The sequence below is a fragment of the Mesitornis unicolor genome, unplaced genomic scaffold (genome assembly GCF_000695765.1).
Source record: "Mesitornis unicolor isolate BGI_N332 unplaced genomic scaffold, ASM69576v1 scaffold40228, whole genome shotgun sequence".
Lineage (NCBI taxonomy): Eukaryota > Metazoa > Chordata > Aves > Mesitornithiformes > Mesitornithidae > Mesitornis > Mesitornis unicolor.
The window spans coordinates 18,403-43,522 of record NW_010203237.1 but is presented as its reverse complement, the minus strand read 5'-3'; the positions used below and the strand labels follow the sequence as shown (position 1 = coordinate 43,522).

General features: G+C 49.0%; 2 protein-coding genes across 2 annotated transcripts; both read left to right on the top strand.

Annotated features, from left to right (window-relative positions):
- Positions 1–3: 3 nt before the first annotated feature.
- Positions 4–7,934, top strand: TRIM45 (tripartite motif containing 45; the record flags this gene model as incomplete). The annotated part of the gene is made up of 6 exons (XM_010190641.1): positions 4–77; positions 2,666–3,399; positions 4,393–4,522; positions 6,425–6,539; positions 6,739–6,865; positions 7,710–7,934. Coding segments are annotated over 6 exons (1,332 nt in total), but the record flags the coding sequence as incomplete, so codon positions are not given.
- A 5,775-nt stretch (positions 7,935–13,709) lies between these two features.
- Positions 13,710–24,002, top strand: VTCN1 (V-set domain containing T cell activation inhibitor 1). Its single transcript, XM_010190640.1, has 5 exons — positions 13,710–13,741; positions 18,231–18,295; positions 19,774–20,121; positions 22,902–23,180; positions 23,881–24,002. Exons 1-5 carry the CDS (start codon positions 13,710–13,712, stop codon positions 24,000–24,002), a joined length of 846 nt encoding a protein of 281 aa, XP_010188942.1.
- The last annotated feature ends 1,118 nt before the right edge of the window (positions 24,003–25,120 follow it).

Genomic DNA, 25,120 nt, shown 5'->3' with positions numbered 1-25,120 from the left:
TGCACCGACGGGGCGGCCGTGAGGCGCTGCCTGACCTGCGGGGCTGACCTCTGCCTCTTCTGCTGCCAGGCCCACAGGTGAGGGGGGCGGCGAGGTCAGGCCCGGACGGGGCCACCCCACCGCGGGATGTGTGAGGGCAGTGTGTGGGTGGGTGCAGCAGGCAGGGACCCATGCAGAGCTAGCCACAATAGTAAACCCATGTGTCTTCCAGTTTGTTCAGTCTCTGACAGGTTTTTATTCTCCCTAGACGATGCTCTGTACTCAGATGGGGACCAACAAGCTGCTAACTGGAGGTCAGACCCTCTTCAGGTGAGGCCATTAAGTCCAAAATCAGGCCACCCTTGACCTACGGTGGTGTCCACTTGCTGGTTGGTTTGCATCTGGGTTTAGCATCGCTGGGCAGGGAGACTGATAGCCCTCCAGCAGGTGTGAGTATGGGCAGAGTAGAATCAGGAGGAGAGCCTCACGTGTTGTGCTGTCCTGCCTTGGCGAAGGTACATCTCCCATGGAAAAATAGGCAAGTTAAGCTGTCAGTGGTCTGCTTCTCTCCACCTCCAGAAATGTTTACTGTGCATATGTGCAAAGGCACCCGTAGGTGAAGTGAAAGGAGATAAATGGAAGTCCTGACACTAGTCTGCCTGCTGTGGTTCCTACCTTCTGATGATCTCTCCATGTGCTTGCCTGTTAACTGTTTTGTTCACATATCTTGTGTGCATTTTCAGCTTTTCTGTGAGGCTGGGAGCCTACAGCAGTAACACTGTTGCTCCACAGTGTGCCTGATGTCGCAGGGTTTAGTTTTGTTGGAATATGGGAAAGCTGAAGAAGTGACAGCAGAAGACAGCTGTGTACCTTGGAGAGGGTTGTGTCAGGAATGCAGGAAGAAGAGATGAGTGCAATAGAGGTAGGAGGTGAGGAGGAGGTGACTGCCCTGGCCTGTCAGCAGGGCAGAGAATAGGAAGAAAAGTGATAGGAAGTCTGAATGGCCTTCTGAAGCAAGGAGGTGACAGGCAGGATCAGAAAAACACCCAGTAACACTGGCCAGGGAAGCCTCTTAGCCTGGGTTAATCAGCTCAGCCTATTCCCTCCACGTTTGGTGCTCCTTTCCACTTGATTAGCAGATTATTTCACCAGAAAGAACTGAGGCATATTCCTTGCTGCTCTTCCCCCCTGCAGATACTGGCGCCTGCGGTATCATGTCTTAGACTCTTAGTTACCTTTCTGCTCAGGGTTGTAATTTTGAGCATACCATTCTGGTTAGCTAATGCCTCATAAACCATGCAAGCTGCTGAAAAGTGATAAACTGCGACCTTGAATAGCAGCCTGCTGCACTGACAGAATTATCTGCAAAAAGTGTAAAGCAGTGTAGAATTTGTCCTGATGACCCACTTCCTGCCTAATTTACTAATACCTTTTTTTCACCCCACTAGCATCTGCAGACTTGGCCCTGATTTAGTTGTTGGCAGAGCAGAACAGAACAAGGGCCAAGGAAAACCATTCTGAATTTATTTGCTGGTGTGTAGGGAAGATTTCTAAGAATTTGAGTGCCACAGTTGTGCTGCTTGGAATAAGTGAGAAATGTCTTAGGTTGAAGTCAGAGAAGTGTGAATTTGAAGGGTGTTGTGCAAATAATGCCAGAAGGCTTTGAAAATGCGCTGGACCCAAGAGAGATTAGTGGGAAGTGAAAGGAATAGTGTAAGGGCCATGTCCTGCCCTGTGGTGAGGTTGCTTTGTGTTGCCAGAGCAACTCTATAGAGCTTGGTCCTTAGAGTGTTTCTGTGCTTATGGCTTGGAGCTCCCATTGCAGCTGCCAAAAGTCATTAGTGCAGGAGACAAGGAAGGAAAGCAAGCTTTTACATCCTACTCAGTAACTATCTCCCAGTGTCCAAAATAGCATAAAATGGTAATATTCTAGTGCTGCCCTCTGGGATGGTGGCTTCCTGGGTCGTAACAGGTTCTTTGTGTGCCACCTTTTGTCTCATCTGAGCAGGACCTAACCTGGTGGCCAGAAAGAAATGGAGTTTGGCTTTCAAAATATTAAGTATTTTACCACAGACTGTTTCTGGCAATGGCCTGAACTAGGCTTTCCCCTAATCAATATTAGACCTTATTTGCGTCAGTGAATTAAAAGCTGGTGAAAATCAGTGGGCTGTTGGCTGAGGAGCCTCGTACCTCCTCTTCCTCTCCCGAAGTGACTGTTGGTGAGCAATTCTGTTTTGAGACACCACCTGCTAGCTTTCACTTTTGCAGGGCTCCCTGGCTTCCTGCTGCCTTTGTCACAGTGGGTTCTGGGGGTAATTACAACTGCTCCACTTCTGTCAGGCTCCATGAAGGGGCTGCTGGCAGGAGCAGCCTGACAGCCTCTTCCCCAATCTGTGTGTGGCCATGGTGGGGCACACAATTCTTGTGTCTCAAAGTAATGCTGACTGCACACAGGGAGCCCGAGAGCAGCCTCTAATGAGATGCTTGCAGATACTGCCCTCTTTTGGGTGGAGCCTTGCCCTCAGGAAACCACAAGTCCATTCGTGTAGAGTGAATTTCAGTGGAGACAGGTGGAAGCAGGACACGGTGTGACTTGGTCTGCACAGACTGGCATTCACAAGGGGTCTCAGATGTTTGCATTTCATATCCAGCATGCATAAAGCGACATGTGATTGCTCTCTTCTAGGAGACAGAAGAAGACGGCTTCTCATGTCCTGACAGAGCTAGAGAACACTGAGGACTGCAGCCAGGCTGGGACACCTCTATTCTGCCCTTCCCATCCCACTGAGGAGTTAAGGCTGTTCTGTGAGCAGTGTGACCAGCCTGTGTGCCGGGATTGCATTGTAGACAGGCACCGACACCACACCTATGACTTCACCAGCAATGTCATCCACAGACATGGGAACACCCTGCGGGAGCTCCTGAAAAACACCCAGCAGCATGTGGGCACCCTAGAAGGTGTGCTGAGCCAGATTGATGACATGGGCAGTGCCATCCGCAGTCATGTGGAGGCTGTGGCCTCAGAGATCTGTCTGTTTGCCAGTGGGTATGTGAAAGCAATTGAAGAGCACCGGGACCAGCTGCTAAAGCAGCTGGATGACTTGAAGGTGCAGAAGGAAAACCTCCTGCACTTGCAGAAGGTCCAGCTGCAGCAGCTGCTGCTGGACATGAGGACAAGTGTGGAGTACACACAGCACTTGCTGATGAGTGGCTCTGATCTGGAAATCCTCATCACCAAAGGGGTGGTGGCAAGCCGGCTGGCAAAGCTGAACACCGTTGCTTACAACACCCACCCCAGTGTGGACGATAGGATCCAGTTCTCTCCCCGGGAGAGGGCAGGGCAGTGTTGCGGCTATGAAGTTTTTGGAGTCATTCTCAATAAAGTGGTTGATCCAGCCAGATGTACTCTGCATGGTGAAGGTAATGGAGTGCTGTACAACAACTGAATGGGAATGTCCTGCTCCCTGAAGTCACCTCTCCATTCTTTGTACCCATGTGGTGTGCAGCTTAAGGCCCTGCTGGCACCCTGCTGTCTAGGCACTGACGTGGCGCAGAGGTAGAGCCATACCAGAGGTTGCATTGCTTGCTGAGGGTCTATAGGAGCCATGCTGGACAGGAAGCCAGAGAGCTATCCCCAGCCAGATGTACAGAGCGTACTGGAGCTGCCCTCCACAACGTCACTGACCTCAGCATAGGCTGAGGTGCAGCAAGAGCAATGTTTAAGCCAAAGACCAGAGCTTACTTGGGGGATGGGAACGATGCATGGCAGGACTTGATGCTCTCCCATGGCCCCAGCATTCTACAGCATGGGCCCAGGCAGATATCTTTTGTGGCTGAGCGAGTACATTCATTCCCCTTACAGCTTCTACTGAGATTGCCATGGGAATAACTGGCATCGATGGTTTTATGGATATTTGCTCACTAAGGACTTGGAGCAGAGCCAACAAACAGATAACATTAAGACCAGCCAGATCTGGTCAGTAATGGCCTATGCAGGGCAGATGAGGCAGACCCAGGGCTCATTCAATCCCTTCCATTACAAACTGTAAGTGCTGAGGTCTCTGGAGCTCCACACTGCACAGTGGAGCTGTTCCTCCTCCCTCCTGGTTGCATGGTGCACCTTGAGCCTTCTGGGAAGATGCCTGATGGGCTCAGAGGGGCAGGCAGGAAGACCACCCTGGTCCATACAGACCTCTGGGTTAAGCCTGCCCAGCATCTCTCAGTACCTATGACTGTCCACTCTCTCCTGAACCCAGTCATATATTTACTTTTCCCTCTGAGTGGAAGGAGCTATATGCTCCAGCAGCAAAGTCCTGGCTGTGCTCTAATGGGACTGCAACACTGCAAAATAGGTGGGAGGTGGCAGTCATGGCTGGTATGAATCCTTTCTGGTCCTGTTTCTCTGCCTTGCAGATCTTCACAGTGCCCGCCAGAACCAGCTGACTGGCTTTACCCTGCTCTGCAATGACACCACAGGGGAGCGGATAGGGCGAGGAGGAGAGGCTGTGCGGGTCACCATCATCCACAAGGACAAAAGGGACTGGTGGGTATTTCACCTGAGAACTCCCTGCTCACTGGGTTTGCCTTTCTGGTTCCCTCCTACATTTGGGCAGGTGGGAGAACATGCTTCAGCATGTGGGTCAAAATCTGTAGGAGAAAAGGCAGTGTTGTACTTCCCACCAGTATAGCAATGCTAACTACTGGTTATATTTGGCAGGCTGGAGCTTGGCAGTGTTGGTTCAGATTTGTATTGAGTCTTCAAGTGATTTGGGACTTCTTAAAGGATTCAGCTCTCAGTGCATGTTACACATTGTCAGAGTGAGCTGTTGCTCCTTCTCACTCCTGCCAGTGGACACCCAGGGCTCCCGCTTTTGTTCACACCTAGCGAGTGTAAAACATCGCAACCCCAGAAAGATCATCCCAAGTCAGACATACCGTCCGCCAAGCCCAGAAGCCTCTGACAGTTAATGGAAGTGCCTAGTTCCTGTTCTGGAGGAAGAATCTGTCAGGACTTTATTGTGCTTTCTCCTGCAGTTGCAAGCATTGAGCACTTTAACACGATCAGGGGTTTTCTAGCAAAAGTAGGCAAGACCACACTTGAGCTCCTAAGTGTTTCCACACTGAAAATCACCAAATGGCAAAAAAAATATTTTGCAATCGTTTCCAGGCTGCACTTGTTACTGTAGAGGTTCCAGGCACAAATGCAGAACCAAGGGGGGATAAGTTCTTAAGAAAAACATCTGTTCTGTTTGATAATACGTACAATATAGCTGGAGCAAGATGTCAGTGTAACTTGGTGGTGGTGGGACCTGATGAAAAAAGGACTGGGGTGCTAAAACCCCTTGCTATAGGGAGTGTTGACAGGGTGTACAGGAGGAGTACTGGCTGCACAGATGCTTATTAATAGAGCATCATCATTTAAGAATATTGTTCCAATGTACCTTCCTTCCTTAGGTGCACACAGGAAGGTGCGCACATGAGGATTATGTGGATTTTTTTGATGGGGTAGAGGTCGCTGTGGCCACATTAACTCAGTTTCTTGTTTTTGTGCGTATGCAGTTGCTACATCTGTTGCTGAAAGCTGTCTGGCTTTGGGCTGAGGCACAGCAGCTACAGAAGAGGGTGTAGTATCAACACATAGTTCATGGCAGGAAATGATGTAGGCAGCCATATTGATGTGAAATGGTGGGGGGTGGGGAATGCAATCTGCAAATCTGGAAGGTTGTCACACATGGGGCACAAGAGACTAATTAGTGGGGGTTAGGAAGAACACCTTTCTCTATGCAGAGCTGCCTGATAATAGTCTATGGAAAGCTCTTTCTGTCTTTCTGCGAAACAGGCAGTTAGTCCCTGAGTAACTAGTTGATGCTTTCTCCTTGGAACTGTGTCTACCAGGGTTCCTTGTGAAATGTAGCGAGCTTCACTTTCGAAAGGGAAAGTTCACCTGCAGGGAGCTAGAATGCTTCAGAGCATTGAAGAGAAGAGTCAGGAGCCATTGGGTTTGGAACGGTGGTTGAAGTGATTCAAACCTGCCCTGTTTATGTCCTGTCTTATTCGTGGGCTCTTCTGGAGGTATTTACTCTCTGAAGCCATGAGTTTCCCCCATTTCTGAGGGTTCTTATGTGATGGGATAATCTGACCTGCAAGTGTGCTGTCTGTCATCTTTTGCTCTTTCAGTGCTCAGGGTTGCTACAGATCCTTGCAGTGCAGCTAGCTTTATGTGACTTCCTTTGTATGGCTACTGCAGCTCCCAGTAGCAGCTGTATGTGAAAGCTGCTCACTGCTTGAGCATTGCTCATGCATCCTGTTAAGCTCGCTTGCCACCTGCAGCTGCTAGACAAGGCTGAGGATAAGGAACCAATCACAAATCTAGGCCAAACAGCAGCTCACACACAGAGCAATTTTCTGCTGGTCACTGACCTCTTGGACTTCTCTCTGTTCCTAGTGCAGTCAAGCCAACAGTGTGTGATAATGGTGATGGGACCTACCATATTTCCTACAGCCCTGATGAGCCTGGCTTGTATGCTGTCTGCGTCTATGTGAAAGGGCAGCATGTACAGGTAGCATTTCTCGTTTCTTTTGCACTGCTTCTTTATCTGCTTTTCTAAGTATTTGCTTTAAATCTTTCTAAGGATTGCTTCTACCACATAGCAGGTTAAGACTGTGCTTAGTGATATGTGACTGACAGGGTCACCTGGTTGGTTTTTGAAAACCATAGCATCCACTGCAGTAGCCCCTCTGCTTGCTTGTCCTCTGCAGCGCTCTCCGTTCACTCTGACAGTGAAAAACAAGTTCCGTGAGCACCAAGGTGTGTTCCACTGCTGCACATTTTGCTCAAGCGGAGGGCAGAAAGCTGCTCGCTGTGCCTGTGGGGGGACCATGCCAGGTGAGCACTCAGCTTTCCCCATGCTGCTGGTGTAAGGAAAGTTTGTTGCATTCAGTCCTCCCTAGTGTAGATAGGTGTGAGTAGATACTCCAGCCCAACTCCTGCCTTGCACATGCACCAGGCCTGTGATAACCTGTGGGTATGTATCTTCTGGGAGGATGGGACTGCAGCAGTGAGAAATGCAGCAGGACTTGCTAAGGGTCTTTGTAGCACACTCCATAGACAGAGACCTGAGCCAGCTCTGCAGGAGATGGGGCAGGACAGCTCTGTCTTTCAGCCCTTCTCAGTGAGGCCAATCAGTACTGTGTCCATACCGTTCCTGATCCCAGTGCTGGTAGGTTGGGAGCTTCTGGGCTGTGTCACACGATGCCAATGCTGTCCTATGGAGAAACATTACTCCTCATTTAGGATAAGAGTTCAACTCCATTATTTGTTTAATCCTAACCAGTTTCCCTGTCCTTGACCTGCATGTGTTATTGTGTGTTTTACATGTTTGTAGTCTAGAACCAGCCTCTTCCTTTTTCTGCACTTGATCTTTTGCTCTGGCCATAGCCACTAGTGGCTGGTACAGGGTTCTGCAGGCCTATATCCTGCATCACCCAACAGGCAAGGGGATGGAAATCTTCAGCTTTCCCCAGTGATTGGAATAGGGAGTTCCCCTTGGTTATTCTCCTTTCTTTAAAGAGGGCTGACAGTTTTGGCCTTGAATATGCTGTGTTCTCATCAGCATGTGCCCCCTCACCTTAGGGAAATCCTGGGGCTGAAGCACTTTCTGTAAGCTTCTGATGCACTAGGATTTTCTGTCCCACTTTGGGTTGAGCTGATGGTGCCTCTTCACTTACAGGTGGCTACCAAGGCTGTGGCCATGGACACAAAGGTCACCCTGGCTGCCCCCACTGGTCCTGCTGTGGACAAGTCAAGGAAAGCTCGGAGTGTTTGGGAGGACCACCCAGCAACACCAAGCAGAGAAGTTTGCTCAGAACAGTGGTGCTCTGAGCAGCCAGGTGAACTCCTGTGAGCCCAGGGCACTGCTGCTGACTGCTGCATCAGCACAAACCACGAGGATCCCTGCGATCACTGCATAGCCTTGGTGCCAGAGAACAACATCATGATGGGTGTGAGCTGAGAAAGAGGGATGAGGAAAAATAAAATTGTGCCTTATATTCCACCTGGTGGTGTGTATGCAAAGTTGTTCTGTGCCTGAACAGGAGCAAACTCTGGGAATTGCACTGGTGCCTACACTTTCAAGGACTGGAGGCCTGTGGGGTCAGGGGAAAACTTAGTCTGAGCAGTTACCTCACAGGAGGGTCAAGATTTGTCTCTGAAGGATCATCAATTTCTGCTGTCCTTCTTGAAGAGGCCAAAGCTACTCGTTGAGGCACATTCCAGATGATTTGTGTTCATGCCTTGGAAAGGCTTGGCAGCCTGAATATGGCTTCTTCCTCCCTCTTAGATATGTGGCTGGTTTCTGACCTTGGATGTGTGCATATAGCACAGTCACACTCCTGCAGGCTGCTGTTGTGATTGCAGCTCTTCTGTTTTCTCCAAGTGAGCTGTAGTCTCATTACACTCTCCCTGCAATCTAGAAGCAAGGTGGGTTAGTAACATATCTGAAGGAAATTCAGGGAAAACCTGTGGTGCTGATGGGAACAGGAATTAGAATGCCATTCACCAAGTCTGTCTGTTCTCCATGGAGATGGTGTGGGACATAGTGCTGCTGAGGGTGATGTGGGAGCCAGGAGAGCACCCAGCTCACCAAGGGAAGATTTGGGGACAGTCTGAGCATCAGTAGGAGCCGTACACACAAGTTTGCAGGTGTCTGTCCTGAACTGGGGCAACTCAGGAAGGGCAGCAGCAGGAGATGGAACATAGCAAAACCCCTGGATTTGGCTTGTGCAGTCTTGGCAAGGCTCTTATTTTAGAAGAACAGCTTGTCCTGTTTTCCACAGGGCGGGAGGATGTAGCTATGCTGCCAAGCTATGGCTGGGGAAATGGCATCTGTCATGAGGAGGAGGAGGCACTTTCCTGGAAGTGGAACTGCTAACCTGTTAATTGCTGCCTGCCCCTTGCCTGGGTGAAGCAGACACCCTGGATATTTCCTGAACAAAACACATTGGTGTCATTGAGGTTGGGAACGCTACTGCCCTGGGGGTAACCTTGCTAGTAGGTGTGTGTTGCTAGGGGCTCCAATACTGCCCGGGGAGCTGGAGTGGGGACAAAGGTCTGACTGTTGGTCATCTGGGGAAAGGAATGCTGCTCCAATGTCAACAGTAAGGACTGGTTCTTGCTTTCTGGCTGATGATAGCCAGCTTGTAAATAGTAGAAAACTGTGCTGTCTGTTTGCTTGCTCAGACCTAGAAGACTCATTTGTTGTTTGTTCCTCTTATAAAGCCAGTTTTGGAACCTCTTCTTCCCAGCAAAGGAGATAGATATCCTTATGCAAATGCTGTTTATAGCCTTCCATTAATCATCCAGAAAGGGCTGTCAAACAAACAGGGAAGGTTAGGCAGTTTAAATCTCCAAGTTGGGCAATTTAAGTCTCCAAGTTGCTGACTCTGAAATTTCAAAGTGAAAGTTTGAGTTAACCTTTAATGGAACAAACAGTATCTGGTTCTTGTCCTTGCTATGTGCAGAGTCAGCACTCAGTACAGAATGTGGTGTAAACCGTAATGTCTCATTTTCTGCATCTTTCTATTTCTTGCCCCTGACATGTGCATTGTTTTTTCTCAGAGCTTCCATGCTGTGCAGCAGTGGGAACACATTAAGGGCAGCACAGCCTTCTAGGAACATAATTTCTGTTTGAAAACATCTTGGTCCTCTCAGACAGAGGAATGTATTTTCTCTTTGTGTTAGGCATCCCTTACACACCCTGTCGTGACATTTTCCAAGAAGCTGTTTGTAAGAATTACACCAGCGAACCCTACAAGGAACTGCAGTCAGCTTGGGCTGACCTCTATATTTAACACAGGGAGAGGAGTTTTCAGACAGCATGGGGTACTAATCCTGCCAGGGTCAGGCCCTTGTATTGACTTTTTTGGGAACTTTTTTGGTAGACTTGAAGGTTCCCCTAGTCCCAGGGATTATAAAGTACTGACCAGCTACCACTCTGTTTGAGCAAAGAGGACTGGGCATGAGGACAAAAAACTTTGCTGATATGATCGCCTGTCTCCAAAGTTTTGGGGTGGGAGGGGGAGGTGGGGTGGGGGAGAAAATAAATGGTGATAAACATGAGTAGGAGCTTTGAGTGGCAAGAGCAGGAGGACTTACTCTCTGAATAGGGAAAAAAGAACAAGAGACTATAGAAGACCCGGGAAGAGGCCATGCAGCCTGGAAGGCTCCATGTAGGGCGACTCCAGTCTGGTATTATGCTAAGGTAATAGGAGGAGGCAAAGCACATGGCTGCACTTACAGCTCTGTGCATGAGGGTCTAGTTTGTCCTCAGAAGACTGCAGGAGCAGTGCAGAATTTGGCTTAGCAGGGCTTCTTGGCCTTCCCATGTCAGGAGGTGATTCACAAGGGTGCACTGACCATCTGGAGTGCCATGTCAAGGCAGACCCTGGCAGTGGCTCACAGGCAGCATAGGAGGGTTTCCTATTTCCAGCTAAGGGTGGCTCATCACCTCCCTGTTTTGAGAGATGAGGACTTATTCTGAGTGCTGCTGTTTCCAGCTGTCCTTTAGTGAGACTGAGGACAGGCAGAGCTGAAAAGGCAGTGCCAGTCTCTCCTCCTTCCAGCCTTCAGGGTGGGGCCACTACTGTTCCCATCTCGGGTGCTTCTCAAGCACATCTTGACACCATTGTTACAGGTGTGGGAGCACAAGGCTCTAAAGGTGTCCAACATTTTTTGGCTAAAACCCAAGGATAGCTTTCATCTTTTTCAGCCTGCTGGCCACCATCACCTTTCTTGACCACTACATCAAACTCATCTGCTTGTCAGCTTGCCACAACTCCATCTTCTCCTGCTTCTTGTCCTCCACTGATAGCTCTTTCAGCTTTTCAGTGATGCTGAAATAAGGCACAGACTTGCCATAAGTAAGGGAACTCCTCTGAGAGAATTATTATTTGTGAAGAAAGAAACAAGTTGTATTATGAAGGGCAGAGCGACTGCAGTCTGGTTCTTGTGCCTGTGCCTCCCCCAGACCACTGAACATCTTCTTGGGCCCTGACCCACCTTCAGTCCTTCCTGCCCCCAATGTTCCCTCACGCAGGCAAGAGGCAGCATGTGCTGTGACCAGCTGTAGGACACAGATTGGTGGGCCCAGCAAAACTGGTCGCACTTTGTGCCTGCTGTCACCTTCTCCCCAGTGAAGACAGCTGACGTCCCTCTTCCCCAGGTGCTCACCAGCTTTCACAGACCATATGGGACCAGATCCTGCTGTCACGTTTCACTGGATTTTGCTAATAGATTCAAAAGTGGTAAGACCTGGGCAGACTATGTGGTAACAGATCCTTGATTTCCTTGGAAATATCTGGAATACCTCTTTTATTTTTTTCAGTATAAACATACAGAGAGGAGTAGGCTCCAGCATCAGAGCTGCTCAGAAATTAATGTATTACCCTAGTGAATGGGACTTGCCCTGGTTCTACCAGGGCTGCCTGTGCCTGAGAAACAGACCTGTTTTTCCGAAATGGAAGTGACTTGATCTCTGACTGTGTGGTGAGGTGTGCTGTGGCTACAACCTGGAGTTAACTGGTGCACTGCACCAAAGGCAGCTGCAAATCAGGTGTCACTGAAGGCAACAGGATATTTCTTAATGTGCGCTTCCCACCAGGCCACTATGGACTTGAGCTATTAGTTTCTGGTAATGCTCTGCTTAATTTCAACAAGTTTAGTAATCAGTAGAATACTACAAAATAAACCAGATTTATTTTTTTTCAGATAGAAAAGGGCTAATCCATACTAAAGCAGAAGGAAAGTGGAAACCATATAAATTCTGCTTTATAAGTTTGAACTATTGCAACAACCCAAGAGTGACAATGATTCTCAGGTGAAAGATTTCCACTCCTGAACTTCACTTGGAGGCCATAGGATGAAGGATGTGCTTTCAGTAACAGCCAAGATTGAATGCAGGTCCTGTTCTAACCTCTGCTGCAGACCTTGCTCAGGGCATTCAGGTAGCTCTTCTACCTGGAGAGCTGTTAGCTTCACAGTCAAGAACTCACATTGAAGCAGCACATGAATGGCTGAGTAAACCCAACAGCTAGTCACTTGTGAAAGGAGAAGGTTCCACCCTGGCTCCTCTGTTCTTGCTGCAGGCCGTGCAGTCCTGTCCCACCAGCAGTATCACCAGATATGACTCTCCTCTGACCACATAGGGAGCCAATTCAACACCCTAATCCAATAGGAAACCATTTGCTTTCTAATTTTACTGTGTTTCCCAACAGATGGCAAGGCTTAGTGGAGGTTCAGATCTGTGCTCCCATCAGTGCAGGGTGGTGGGACGTGGGAAGAGGTTCAACACAAGCTGTGACATGTAACTTCATCCTGGTGTGATGAGGCTGGAAGTGGTGAGTCCTGGCTGCTAAATGCCTTGGAATAATTTGCTGGCTTGGATGCCTGTACAAGAGCCACAGCCCCTTCCAGCCCCCTCTCTACTGTCTAGAAAATTCTGTTACATGGCATGCACCACACCTGGCTATGTTTGTCCCTTGTAGGGGTGAACAGGCTCTTCTGGAGTTGAACTGTTGTCCAAAAGACTAAGTGCACACTTTGGAAATCTCACATATGCACAGTTAGAAGGGTACTGTGCCCCTCAGGGTATCGTAAACCTTCCTGAACCCTACTCAGCCTTTGCACTTGGTTTGGTCATCACTGACCAGTAATAATTGGTCTTGATTTTAACCTCTGGTTGTTGCAGAGAGAGAAATTTGGTGCTAGGTGCTGGACTATTCCCAGTTCCTCTGGGCATCCTCAGCTCTGCATAGGAAAGGTGTTCACTCCCACTAACCATCCAAACTTGCTGGAGATGGCTATGGACTGTCAAAATTTCCCCTTTCTCCATCCTCCCTGGAACGCAGTCCACACACAGATGACAGGAATCACAGGTTCCACTTTGGGAAATTGAATATGGTGATGCAAACTGCCTTCCCTTTTCTACTCATTTGCAAGCTCTCTGCCCTTCTCAACCTCTTATGCTCAAGAGCTACTCATTCTGCCCCCAGCTTTGAGTGAGTCCAAGCACAGAGGGAAAGGCTTGCAGAGTCTGTAACAGTTTCTTTCCTTGACAGCAGGCAGAAAAGAGGCCACTGCCAAACCTCTGTGGCTCTGACAGCACTACTGAGCTGGGAGGAGCCTCTTAGCACAGCACAGAGGAGCACGGGAAGATGCACATTGCAAATGGGGCCAAGAAGGGGACCCACAGGTGTGACCTCTCTTCCCAGTGCCAACAGCACGATTGGAGATTTTAGCAAGGAGACCTGAGCTAGTCCTGGATAAAACATGCTGTGCTAACACAACCCACCAGTGATGGGTGAGCTGTGGATCTACATGGGAGACTGCTGCACACTGACCCCAGGATTAGCTGGCTACCAAACCATGAGCTGTGTTATTTTTTATTTTAAATTAGACATGTTTCCTTAATGGAAGGTGTAAGAGGACTCTCCTGTTGCCCCAGTGACTAACCAGGCCTCCCTGCTTTTGACTGGCCTGGTGGGGGGAGCTGAGATGCTCACTGCTTCCTCATTCCTGAGAGTTCACTGCTTAGGCTCACCACTCCTTGGCTGAGTTCAGTTATTTAAGCAGGACAGCCCAGGAGCACATATCATGCGAAGGACAGGGGCTGTGCTGAACAGTGGGGGACCTTCGGCCACCTGGTGTTTGTCTTGTCTTCGTAGGTGCCGTGACCATGGCATCCCAAGGCCAGGTCATTTTCTGGAGGTATGGTGTTATTTGCATCTGTTTTGGGAGAGGGGAGGGAGGGAATTGCATTTTCCAGATTCTTCAGCTGTATGACCCTGCTGCCAGGAGCTTTGAAGACAGCAGTTATTTGCATCTCGACTCTATAATGCACTCACCCAGGCTACTTAAATACCAGCACAGCCTCTTCTATACAATCCATAAGGCCATGTAGCTGTCAGACACCAATGTGCAGGTCACCAACTGTAGCCAGAATAGAGAAGTGTGTCCTAGAAACTGTGCATGGCTGGAATACGCTACCTTAGGTTTGAATGCTGCAGTAGGTCGGGGTATCAGTGGCTTGAGAAAGGCTCTGTGTTCCTGATGTTGTATGTTGGGGTATCAATGGCTTGAGGAAAATTCCATGTTCTGTCTGCTGGACATCACACAGTTGCTTATGACTCCATCACATCAGTGTGATGTGGGGAGAAAGGCAAAAGCTGTCCTACAGCAAGTTTCCTTGCTGTGTGGGTCAGGAGTAAGAGCTGGGAATACATGTGAGCTGGTTTGTGCGTCTCGTTTCAATGAGCCTGTTTCCTTGGAGCTGTTGACCAAGTGAACTACAGTCAGAAGAAGAAGTATTGTGGGGAAGGCCGTAAAAATATCTGCTTCATACCCTTAGCTCCTGATTAGTTGAAAATAACCCCCACCAGATGGCTGAATTAGTTGTGGGCTCTTCCAGGCTGGGTGGAGGCAAAGGATCCAGAAGGGTGTGTGAGACATCCCTGCCTGCACTTATTCTGTCAGAAAGGTTTCAGCTTTTACAAGTATCCCTCCCACATAAGCTGAACAGCAGCAGGGAGAACAGTCCACATATGAACAGAAGAGACCCCTCATGCATGAGCCATGCTCCAGATTTCTCACATGGTCATCAAGGAAGAACTAAATAGTAATATCACCTGCACCTTTTCACTGAAGAAAGTGAGATCACTACTAGACATAATGTAACATGGTGTAAATATCCACTAGGCATTGTATTCCTCATGCATCCAGGATGCATGTACTAACCAGCTCTGTTATTCTCGAGAGGCAACCCAGCTGGCTTTTGTCAGGGAAATGCAGTAACTGATGAGTATGAAAAAATGAACGCCCACCCTTGCTGCTCTGGGAACCATCCTCCAGCTCTGCTAGCGCCTCTGTCCACCCCAAGCAGCTGCACACAGCCAGACAGCAGGAGGTTACTGGAAACAGCTGGCTTCTTGTAGGCCCTTGGCCTCTTCAGGCTACTCTTGAACCGCAGAAATAGCCTAGAGACAGGGGTAAACTTTCCAGGAAGCTTCAGGGGAGCAGTGGGAGGTTTCTGTTGATTTCAGGAAAAAAACAAAGCAACTCAAAAAAGAAAACTGAAGTGCTGAGAAAAGTTGAGCTCTGTAATCATTAACCGCTTATTGGAATGGAAAACTCTCTATTTTGGGTTACCCCTGCCGTGCTATTTCTTTTCCGCAGTAAGGTTTGAGATACAGAGGAAGGCAGGGAACCTTCAATCTCTTAATCTTCCAGGTTTTTTGATCCTTGCACCTCTAAGCCCATTCCCTAGGGAAAGCTTCCTCTGTGCAGAACTAGTGATCAAGAGGATTAAGCCTCTGCTGCCTGTAATGGTGGGGCTGTAAGCCTCTCTCTGTCCCTGGGCTGTGCTCAGCAGCATTCAGACTGACCAAAGCTGCAGGCAAAACCCCATTTGGTTGATCAGGAAGGGGACCAGGGAAAAGAGGGCAGGATTCATGGAGCAGCATCCCACAGGCTGCTGAAGCACTGCTAGGAATGGAGGGCAGCATCAGGGCTCCAACTTGTGGAGCCCCAGTCATCTGCGTCAGCCTGTTTTCATACCTCTGCAATGCTGAAAGTACAAGGGGTACTGATGCACAGAAAATCGTTTTTTGCTGGCTGGACTGGACTGTTGCGAAACACAGCTACTGTCTGCATGTGGTCGGGTTGCCAGCTTCCTCCTCTTTGTTCAGCCTGTGCTCCAGCTTGACTCAACATGCATGGAGTGGGGGCTTGCAAGCAAGTATTTTTAAGGCCCTTGTGGTTCCTGTATCTCACAGTTTCTGCAGAGGAAACTCCAAAGGGCCAGATCCCCCCTTGTCCCTGGCAAGAGGTGTTGAAGAGGGCGGTGACATCCATATACCCAAAATTGCCATCCCTCCATAACAGATGAGTGGCTTTTTCATCAGCCCTGCTGCTGCCTTGAACCAGGGGCAGGAAGCAGCTCTCTGGATGCAAAGCTGGCAAGGCTTTGCAGCTATGGGGGCAGATGGTGCCAGCAGGGAACAGAAGTGTTGATGCTGTCCTGTTTGTGTTTCTCTGTGAGCGAGACAAGAACGGTTTTGCCTGGCACAGTGCTAGGACACAGGTGGTGTTCAAGCCAGAGGGTCCTTTTGAAGACTGTGGGCAAATGTGGTGTCACCTGAGGCATTCAGGGACTGCACAGGAGGACATCCTAACTGCTTGTCCCCTGCCATACAGCCTCAGGCATTTATTGATTAAATCCTCCATAACCTGCAGGCAGCATCCCTTGACTCCCAGTGATTTCTCCCCTGCCCACTTTTAGGAAGGAAGATTTTAATCTAAAGGTATGAGAGTGAGTCACAGTGAGGTGGCATGGCTGCCATTTGCTCCAGGCATATGTGCTGTGGGTCTACGCCTGTGTTTCCCAGACATGAAAGCTAAGGCTGATCATGGCAGCCTTGGCTGAGTTTATAGCAACTATCTCGCTCTGGGATCAGCTCTATGGAAACTGATGGAGCTCCTCAAAGAGGCAGATATTATCCGGCATATGCAAGAGGCTCAGTATCCGCCCTGGAATAGGAAAGCACAGGGCTGTACCACAGTGAGCCTGGCCAAGACCCTGAGTGACTCAGGGTTGAACCCTGTGGGACACGACAAGTCTCTGCCAGGAGCTGTCAGGCTGCAGGATCAATATGAGCCTACGAACGAAGTCCCCATCTTGGAGGCCCCCAGGGGAGGCAGTGGCTGGTGATGGGTTCCCGGCTGCTCAATACCTGCAGCTGGAGGACATCTGCTGCTTTCCTCCCCAGTGAGGTCAGCTGTGCCTCCACCTCCACTCGCCTCATGACTGAAAGCTGGTGAGAATGGGGAGAAAGTCAAATGCATGACATCTCCCAGCTCTGATGGCATTTAGGCAAGGAGGACTTGGTATGGATGTGAACGTATATATGGTCTTACATGGAGCTTTATATGGACTTATGGCACACACATGATGAAATATAGAGTTCTTGTTCCTTCTCCTAAGCACGCTGGCATGTGCAGACTTCTGAGCTTCCTCAGACAACTTTCTGCTGGCTTTAAGGACGAGGATAGAAGGGAGACAGTGGGCGGACAAACAAGCCTTTTGCAACGTCTCCCCTCCTCTTCATCCCCTCTTTATTCACTTTCTCCCATCCCAGCTGCTCTCTGCAGGAGGGACTTGTTCACATGGTGCAACTTCCTAGAGCTCAGTATCAGCCTTCGTAATCCTGGCATCTGCCATGACTGAGGTACAGTTGTGCAAGTAACTGATGCAGGCACACATTAATGTGTGAGAAGCGGTGCAGTTGTACGGACACTGACAGGCTCCCATCCGATGCATTGGGGAAAAGTGTCCCCAATGAGCAGCACCTCCTGTGGCTCCCTGGGCTTCTCCTCTGGCAGTCCTGAGCAGGGCTGAGCCCAGCAAGCCTGTGGGACTGTCGAGCATGAGCTGCTCACCCCAGGATGTACCTGTAGGTTTTTGTGGGGACCTGTTTCAGGGTTTACTCCAGTGGGGAGCTGAGGTTGCTGCCACAACCACCAGTCCATGTGACAGTGCACCCAGGACCATGTGTGACAGCTCCACCGCTTGTGGTGGAAACCTGCACCAGGCCATGCTTACAAGTCTGTCCAAACTGGGGCTGTGCTGGAGATGGGTTGCGCTCAGCAAGGCTCAAACCTTGCTGCTTCATGCCCTGCTGCCTGCCGCCTCCTCTACTGTGGCTGCTTTGTTTATGTGGCTTGGCAAGTGGACTTCTCTTTCTCAACTTCTCATACATCAGACCTGACCCTCTTTCCAGCCCCTTCCTGCCCGCTGCCTGGCTCATAGAAGTTATCTCCTGGGGTCAAGGGCCTGTCTCAGTGCTCTGCTCACCTTCTTGAGCAACTGGTCTCTCACAGCAGGGACTGGCCAGCTCACTTATGCACCAGGGGTTGAAGAGAGCAGCATCCTTCACTGGGATCCACTGCCTCCTTCCAAAGGCAAAACCTGCGTCTCCTCTCCTCCCACCACACAGTCCCCCACCTTTGATGATGAGTGCTCACCCTAATGTTCATCACTAGCCTGGTCATGTGCTTCACTGGTCCACCTTGCTCTAGGTCTGTGGCTTACTCGCCTTAACCTCCTTCCTGTTGGTGGCTCTGCAGATATGCGCTGTAGGCATAGGATGTGAAAGGAGATGGGCTGCGTGGTGACGTTGTCTTTTCTTTTTTCCCCAAATAGCATGACCTCGGTCATTATCATCCTGGCTGCAGTGATTGCCCTGATCATTGGGTTTGGTGTCTCAGGTATGTGACTGCTCAGGTTTCTTGCTGTTAACAGCAGGGCAATGAACTTGTGTCCTGCCACTACCTTTGTGTCTCCATTCTGTGCATGGAGGTGTGATCTTGTGTGGAAGTGCCACCTATGACCTTTTAACGAAGTCTTGCTTCATAAAGCTTATGTACCAGAAGGCTGAATTAAGACTGACTGCACAGGCGACTTCTGTTCTGGCCTTTCTCAACAAGGTGTTGTTCCTCCAAGGCTTTAAACCACAAGGAGCTGCGCTCTCCTTTGAGTCTCTGAGCTCTTGTAGGTTTTAAATAATGCAGAGGTTTACATGCGCACACAAACACACACACATACACACATACACACACACATATGCTCAGGGTGGGCTAGGAGACTTGGCACTCAGAGCTGAGTGAGGAGATCTTGTGTGGGCTCTTAATTTCTGTGAAAACTTATCAGCCAGCTGGCCCCAGGCTGCAGCAGTGGCTGCACATATGTGAGCCCTGGTGGTGTGGGGCAGCTCCATTTTGCCCCAGGAAGTGAATGCCTGAACTATACTTCACTGCAGAAATTAAGGTGCTTTTTTTGTTTGGGTTTGTGTTGGCTTTGATTTTTATGTTGTTTTTTTTTTTAATTATTATTTTTTAATTTATCTGCCGTGTTGAGGCAAGGGGTCAATAAGTGCAGTACAACCTGTGCTGCTGGAGATGTAGTGCTGTGTCAGCTGAAATTCCCTTGGGCTTGGAGCCCTAAACCTACACATACAGAAAGTCCTGCATGTACTGTGCCTCTTCTCCCGGGTGGGAGGAGACAGTGGTATTTATTGCAAAGTCGGGCAGCATCTGCTAGGATGGGGCACATTCCCCTGCTACCTCAGAGATGACAAAACTGTTTTGCTTTGATGGCCAAAATGCAGCCTACTTGGGGCTTTTAGGGAAGGGCTGCACTGGAACGAGGATCTGGCTCTGGGAAGGAGCTAATTCTCAAGCTCACTGGTTAGGATTTGACTTGACAAACGATCTGTGTCCCCAGGGAAGGGAAATGCTGAGTTTTCTTAAACGAAAGGAAACAGTTTGGATTCCAGTAAGGGTGAAAGAGCAGCCTCTTATTTCTCTGCCAGCATTATGTCTTGCAATCACATTTATATTGCATAAAGGGAGGTCGCAACTAAGAAAAGACACAAAAATCACATTCTTTTGGCAGTTGCAAAGACGAAAAATCCCTGATGCATAAAAGTAAGCAAGAAAACACCATATAAATTCTTCTCAAACAAATAAGAGGAGTTACATTTTGGAGCAGACTGCCAGAAAATGTTCCTAAGCTTTATCTTGGTATATAAGCCATGGGAGTTGACCTCTGCCAGCAGCACTGGTAGCTGCTACTGGTGGCCTTGCAATGTGCCTTGGGGTTGGTGCAAGACAGCTGCAGGACAGTCTGGCCTCTCTCCATGCTCACCACCTTGCCTTTCTCACACTGCCTTGGTTTCTCCTTGCAGGAAAACGGTCCATCAGCGTGACGGCCCTGACGTCTCCAGGGAACATCGGCCAGCGTGGTGTCCTGGGCTGCACTTTTGAGCCCGACATCTGGATGGGCAGCATAGAGATCCGGTGGGCCAAGGCAGGAGTAGCCGGGCTGGTTCACGAGTTTAAAGGTGGGAAGGACCACCTGCAAGAGCAAGACGCATCATTTCAGGGCCGCACAGCGGTGTTCGCAGACCAGGTGATGGGTGGCAATGCTTCTCTGGAGCTGAGGGATGTGCAGCTCTCTGACGCTGGCACCTACCAGTGCTCCGTCACCACGGCCAGAGGGAGCGGAGCGGCAGTGCTGCAGTACAAGACAGGAGGTGAGGGGTACCAGAAAGAAAATCCTGCTTCAAAATGCAGACTAACATAGCTTGGTTGGACCTACTCATGGTTACGCTGGTGGTACTCATGGTTAGGCTGTGTAAGTGGCGCCTGCTCCTCCACTGGCCACCATTGAGTCCTGCAACCCCTGAGCAGGACCAGGGTATTTTTGGCTTTTCCAGAGGTGTTTATGGCCTTACCTGCTCTTTACACACCTTCATTCCAGAAAATATTATTTTAATGCACCCAGTTTTCTTTTTTCTTCTATTTTCCACACATAGTCTACCAGATGCTTAACTGACTACAAAAAGCTCCTAAGAATGGGAGTAGCTAATTGATCTTATAAAGATTCAGTTCTTATAGCTGTTAAAGTGATGGCTTTTACTCTCTAGATTAAGATATACCTCCAGCCAGGAGAAGTGCTGCATAGGAAAAATGATAGCCTATTTAATATCTTTTTTTCTGTTTTTCTAATATATTCTGTTTTTAAAAATGGCTGTCAAAGCAACAAACCGCCTGTATCAGTTATCCTAAGTATTACATATTTGCTAGAGATAATTGTTTACCTTGTTATGAGTCAACCTTAAAGCAAGTACAGACAAAGCTGAATTTTCACTTACCGGTGCTTAATTCCTCTGCACCCTCTGGGCTTGGCCATCATGTTCACTGCTGGCACAAAGAATACACTCCCACTGAACTCAGCAACATTTCACCTGTTTCAGTCACCTCTGGGTCTTTCTCATGAAACTGTGGTGAGTTACACTTAACTACACCATAGGGAAAATGTGAGCCTGCACAGGTAGGTGGTCTTAGTGTTTCTCTGGCTGGCTTTTGCTGGCACCCCTGAGGTCCCAGCACATCCCTTGAACCCATGTGTTGGCACAGTAGAGTGGGTCCATGACCTTTCAGAGAAAGTTTCTAAGGTAGCCAAGAGAATTGTTAGAAAGGAAGAAAAAGATCTTCATGGCTCTCCAAATGTTGGTGAATCAGTTCTCCAGGAGAGATCTGGAAATCACCAGGTCTTCACACTCTTCAAGTGAGAATTACTTTGGCTGCATTAACAAGTCATGTCTCAAAGGATCACCTTGTGTTGGAGGCTGATGGATTAACCACTTCAGTGTTCCCTGCAGACTGCAACCTTTGCACCCTTTCCCTCACCACTACGACCATCTTTGCTGCCCAACAGCTCACACTGGGAGAGGAAAAACTGTCAGATATCTCCAAGTTAAGGAAATGCATTTTTGGGATGGATGACTGCTTATGTGGTGAGGCCAGAGGTACCAACAGCACAGCGGGGTTCCTCTGTGCTTCAGGTCAGTCAGGACAGTAGTAACCAGCAGAGCTCTTGAATGAGACAGACTGCTTTTCTGCAGGTCCGGCCTCCTCCTTTGGCCCAGCAGAGGCCAGGAGGTAGGCACCAGCTCCTGCACGGAAGCTTGTGACAGATGTCTTGGAGATGCAGACACTTCTCCATGTCCCTCACAGGGAGCCTGTCTTGGGACAATATGAGACCTGGTGTCACAGGAACATCTGGCCAGTGTCATTTCACAGAGTCTCCCATTTCTTATTGAAACACTATTTTCTGCCCTGTTACAGGAAAGACTTCCCCAAGCAGTGAAAAAAAGGGGCTCCCTTATCTTGCAATGGCAAGGATGGGTGAACTGCTTTGGACTACAGTAGGCAGCAGCAAAGCCAGAGGGCTTTGGCTGATGTCTGAGGTGTGCTTAAGTCCCATAGGGACTTGGTCTCCTACTCCTCCTTGAAAGCTTGTGTATCTACTGGCCTTTGTGTTGCTCGATCTGATGTTTAAGGTAACCCACACAGAAAAGGCATTAAAAAGAATGTGAAATGCTGTATTAGGTTTTATTTCCATTGAAATCAGTGAACTCTTCTCTCCCAAAAAGCTGCTGTTTCTCTTCACCTGTGTGCATGTGTAAAATGGATGTTTTTCTAGGACAGCAAGACTAACGAAGTTTTATTTGAGATTGCCTTGGCTTTAAAATGCAGCTGAGTTTGTAATGGGCTTTAAATGTTTCATTTAATCCAGTGTTGTTACTGTAAAGTCCGCAGCTCAGACCACACCTTAGTCTGCTCTCAGCCTCAGCAGGGGCAGGTGGACCTTCCCTTGACTGCAGCCTCATTTAGTGTGAGTACCATCACCAAGCCATAGGTGTTGGTCAGGCCCCCTTCTCAGTCATCAGAGAGGATGAGTCACCTTCCCCTTTCCTCAGCCTCTGAGAACAGCAAGTATTTTTGGCATGCCTCTCCCTACCAAGAACAGCAGGTGCCTTCTTCCAGCCCCCTGCCTTCAGCAGCCATGAGCAGAGCTGTGCCAGCCGTGGTTCCTGGCTGGGAAAGCTGGATGTTTGGCAGGCATGAGCAGTCTCAGACTGGCCAGGTCCTCTGCTCTGTCTCCTCTGGGAGCTTGGATGTCCAGGAGCTCTTGGGAAACACTCAGTTTATAAGCCTGGGACCCAGCTCATAACTGTTAAGCAGAATTACTTAAAGACACTGAAGATATGCCATGAGCTCAGCAGACCTTGTCAAACTGGACTGCCTTGTCCTAGGAGTCTTTAGATGCCCTGCAGTCAACCCGCCTGTAGCCCAACCTATACAGACCTCAGTCTGAGCCTCTGTGTTTGGTTTGGCTACATGCGGTGCTGAGCAGCAAGTGCTCAAGAAATATTTGGGATGGACCAGCAGATGCAGTTGAGTGTTTCACACTCACTTCCAGGACATTTGCTCTTTCCTGACTCTCTCCCTGTTTTCCCTCCCGAAGCCTTCAGCACCCCCAAGGTCCATGTGGAGAACAGCAGCAGTGGGGACACGTTGCAGTGCGAAGCCCCACGCTGGTTCCCTCGACCTGCTGTGCGCTGGACAGCCTACAGCGACGCCGGGGAGTACCTGCCTCACGTTGCCAACACCAGCTACGAGCTGAACGCTGAAAACATCACTCTGAAAGTGGTTTCCTTTCTGCACAACATTACTGCTAATGCCACCTACACCTGTGTGATTGAAAACAACATCGCCAAGGCTACAGGCAACATCAAAGTGACAGGTAGAGTTTAACACCACCCAGAGACCACAGGTGCAAGGGAGAAAAGAGTTTAAACAGTGCACCTGTGTATGTCGGGGAGGGGGGGGCTCCTGCAGCACCTGTATTGGTCAAGGAAGGAACTGAAATCTGTGGCTAATCCAGGCACCTCTCTCTCTGTCCCTGGGATGAAGGAAAGGGTCTGTGTTTGGTCCTGCTATTTCAGATGTTTCTCATGGCAACTATTACTCCTTGTCACAGGGACAGAACTGCCAGGGAACAGGAAGGAGGGAAGGAAGCTGACACTTCAAAAGAATTTATTCCTTTGAATGTTAACTAAAACCAAACCAGCCAACTCAAACCCTCAACTTTTGAGACTTTCTTTAGCCAGTTCAGCTTAGATTCCCGTTGTTTACCAAACCAGCAGGCCTCATTAGTTGTTACTAATGACAGTCTGACTCCAGTCCACTCCCTTTATTTAAAAGGTTGTCTTATTCATAGGAAAGCAAACTTCCCGAAAAGCTGAGTATCTCCTCCTGTTCTACATGAGAGGGTCATAGCTCTTCTATAGTGAGGGCTCCATAGAAGTGGGTCTCCAGCACAAGAGGCAGGGTCTACTTTTATCAATATTCAGAAAAATAGGGAGGCATAAATATACACACTCGTTTTGCCTTTCCTGCTGTGTTCCCTACTCAGGTAACCTCTCACTATTCTTCCACTACAGATTTCAGCATTACAAGGGGGACCAACTTGCAGCTGGTGAACCTGAACGCAGGGTCTGCGTCCCTCTCCCTTTCAGCCTGTCGCTGGATGTTGCTGCTTCCTCTGTATCTGCTGTTGATATAAAGTTGCTATAAACAGTTGGAAACACTGCTGGATCTGGAGGTGAGCTTCAACTCACAAGCATATATGCTCAGTATAAGCCTATACAGACCCTCTTGCTGAGTTTTGTTACAGCAGCAGACTTATCTCAAGCCTGCCAGAATGTGAGGATATGTCTTTCCCTTGTGCCCATCCTTTCCCCATTCCCCGTTTTAGGTGGGACACACGGCTTGCCCCTCCCACAGGCTTCCTGCTGGCTTCTCCCATCATTTTCTGCAGCTATAGAGATCTTTCTCTCACACTGCTGTCACCCTTTACTTGTCCTCTCTTTCTCTTTTCCTTCCCTTCTCAACCTTCTCTCTGTCCTGAAAGACAGACATCTTGCTGCTCTGTGCACCCTCTGAACCTTGGCTACAGTTCATGGCTGCCAGGCAGTGTGGACCTTTTCCTCTCCCTCCACACAAGGCCTGCTGAAGTACAGGCCTTGCTTGCACCTGCTTTACTCGACAATGACACTGCACAGCGCAGCACCTTCAGCGAGCAGTACCTGGTAGGGATACCTTGAACAGGGCGAGATGGAGCTGCCAGCAAACCCACCTAAATCTAGAATAAGGAGGGTTGTAGACAGTCAAAGCACAGAACAACTGCCTTTAGTATTCATCAGTCTGGGCCTTGGGTGGTAGGCTCTACATAAACTGGTGATGAAGTGGAAAGCAACAGAAAACCAGCTAAAAGGAACACCTCTGTCTTTCAGTGCAGAACAGTTACACAGCTACCCTGACAGCAGGACATGCCTCATGCTTTCCTCCCTCTTGGGCCGAGATGAGCTCCTCCCAGCTCCAGAGCATGTAGTAGCACAAACGTGAAGCCAGCTGATATCTGTCTTGTGTTATTATTTCTTATCCATGCCAACAGGATACTTTGTTTGGCTTCAGAAAGAGCAAGGAATGTGACAAGGAGAGTTGCGTAAATAAAGGAAAAACTGATCGCAGGAATGAGACGTGTTCTCTTGTCTGAAGTAACCCAGTGACCAGAACTCCGATCATGGGCAGAAGCTCAGAGAAAAACAGGAAAAGGGTTTCCTGCAATACATCTGAGAACTGGCCCTTCAAACTCAGAGTACTAAAAGCAAACAAATCTTA

What these genes read in the sequence shown, in the direction of transcription:
- VTCN1 (XM_010190640.1), top strand. Translation starts at nt 13,710, where the DNA reads ATGGCATCCCAAGGCCAGGTCATTTTCTGGAG. An exon ending in CATTGGGTTTGGTGTCTCAG is followed by an intron (nt 18,296 to 19,773) that starts GTATGTGACTGC and finishes TTCTCCTTGCAG; the next exon opens with GAAAACGGTCCATCAGCGTG. An exon ending in AGGCAACATCAAAGTGACAG is followed by an intron (nt 23,181 to 23,880) that starts GTAGAGTTTAAC and finishes CTTCCACTACAG; the next exon opens with ATTTCAGCATTACAAGGGGG.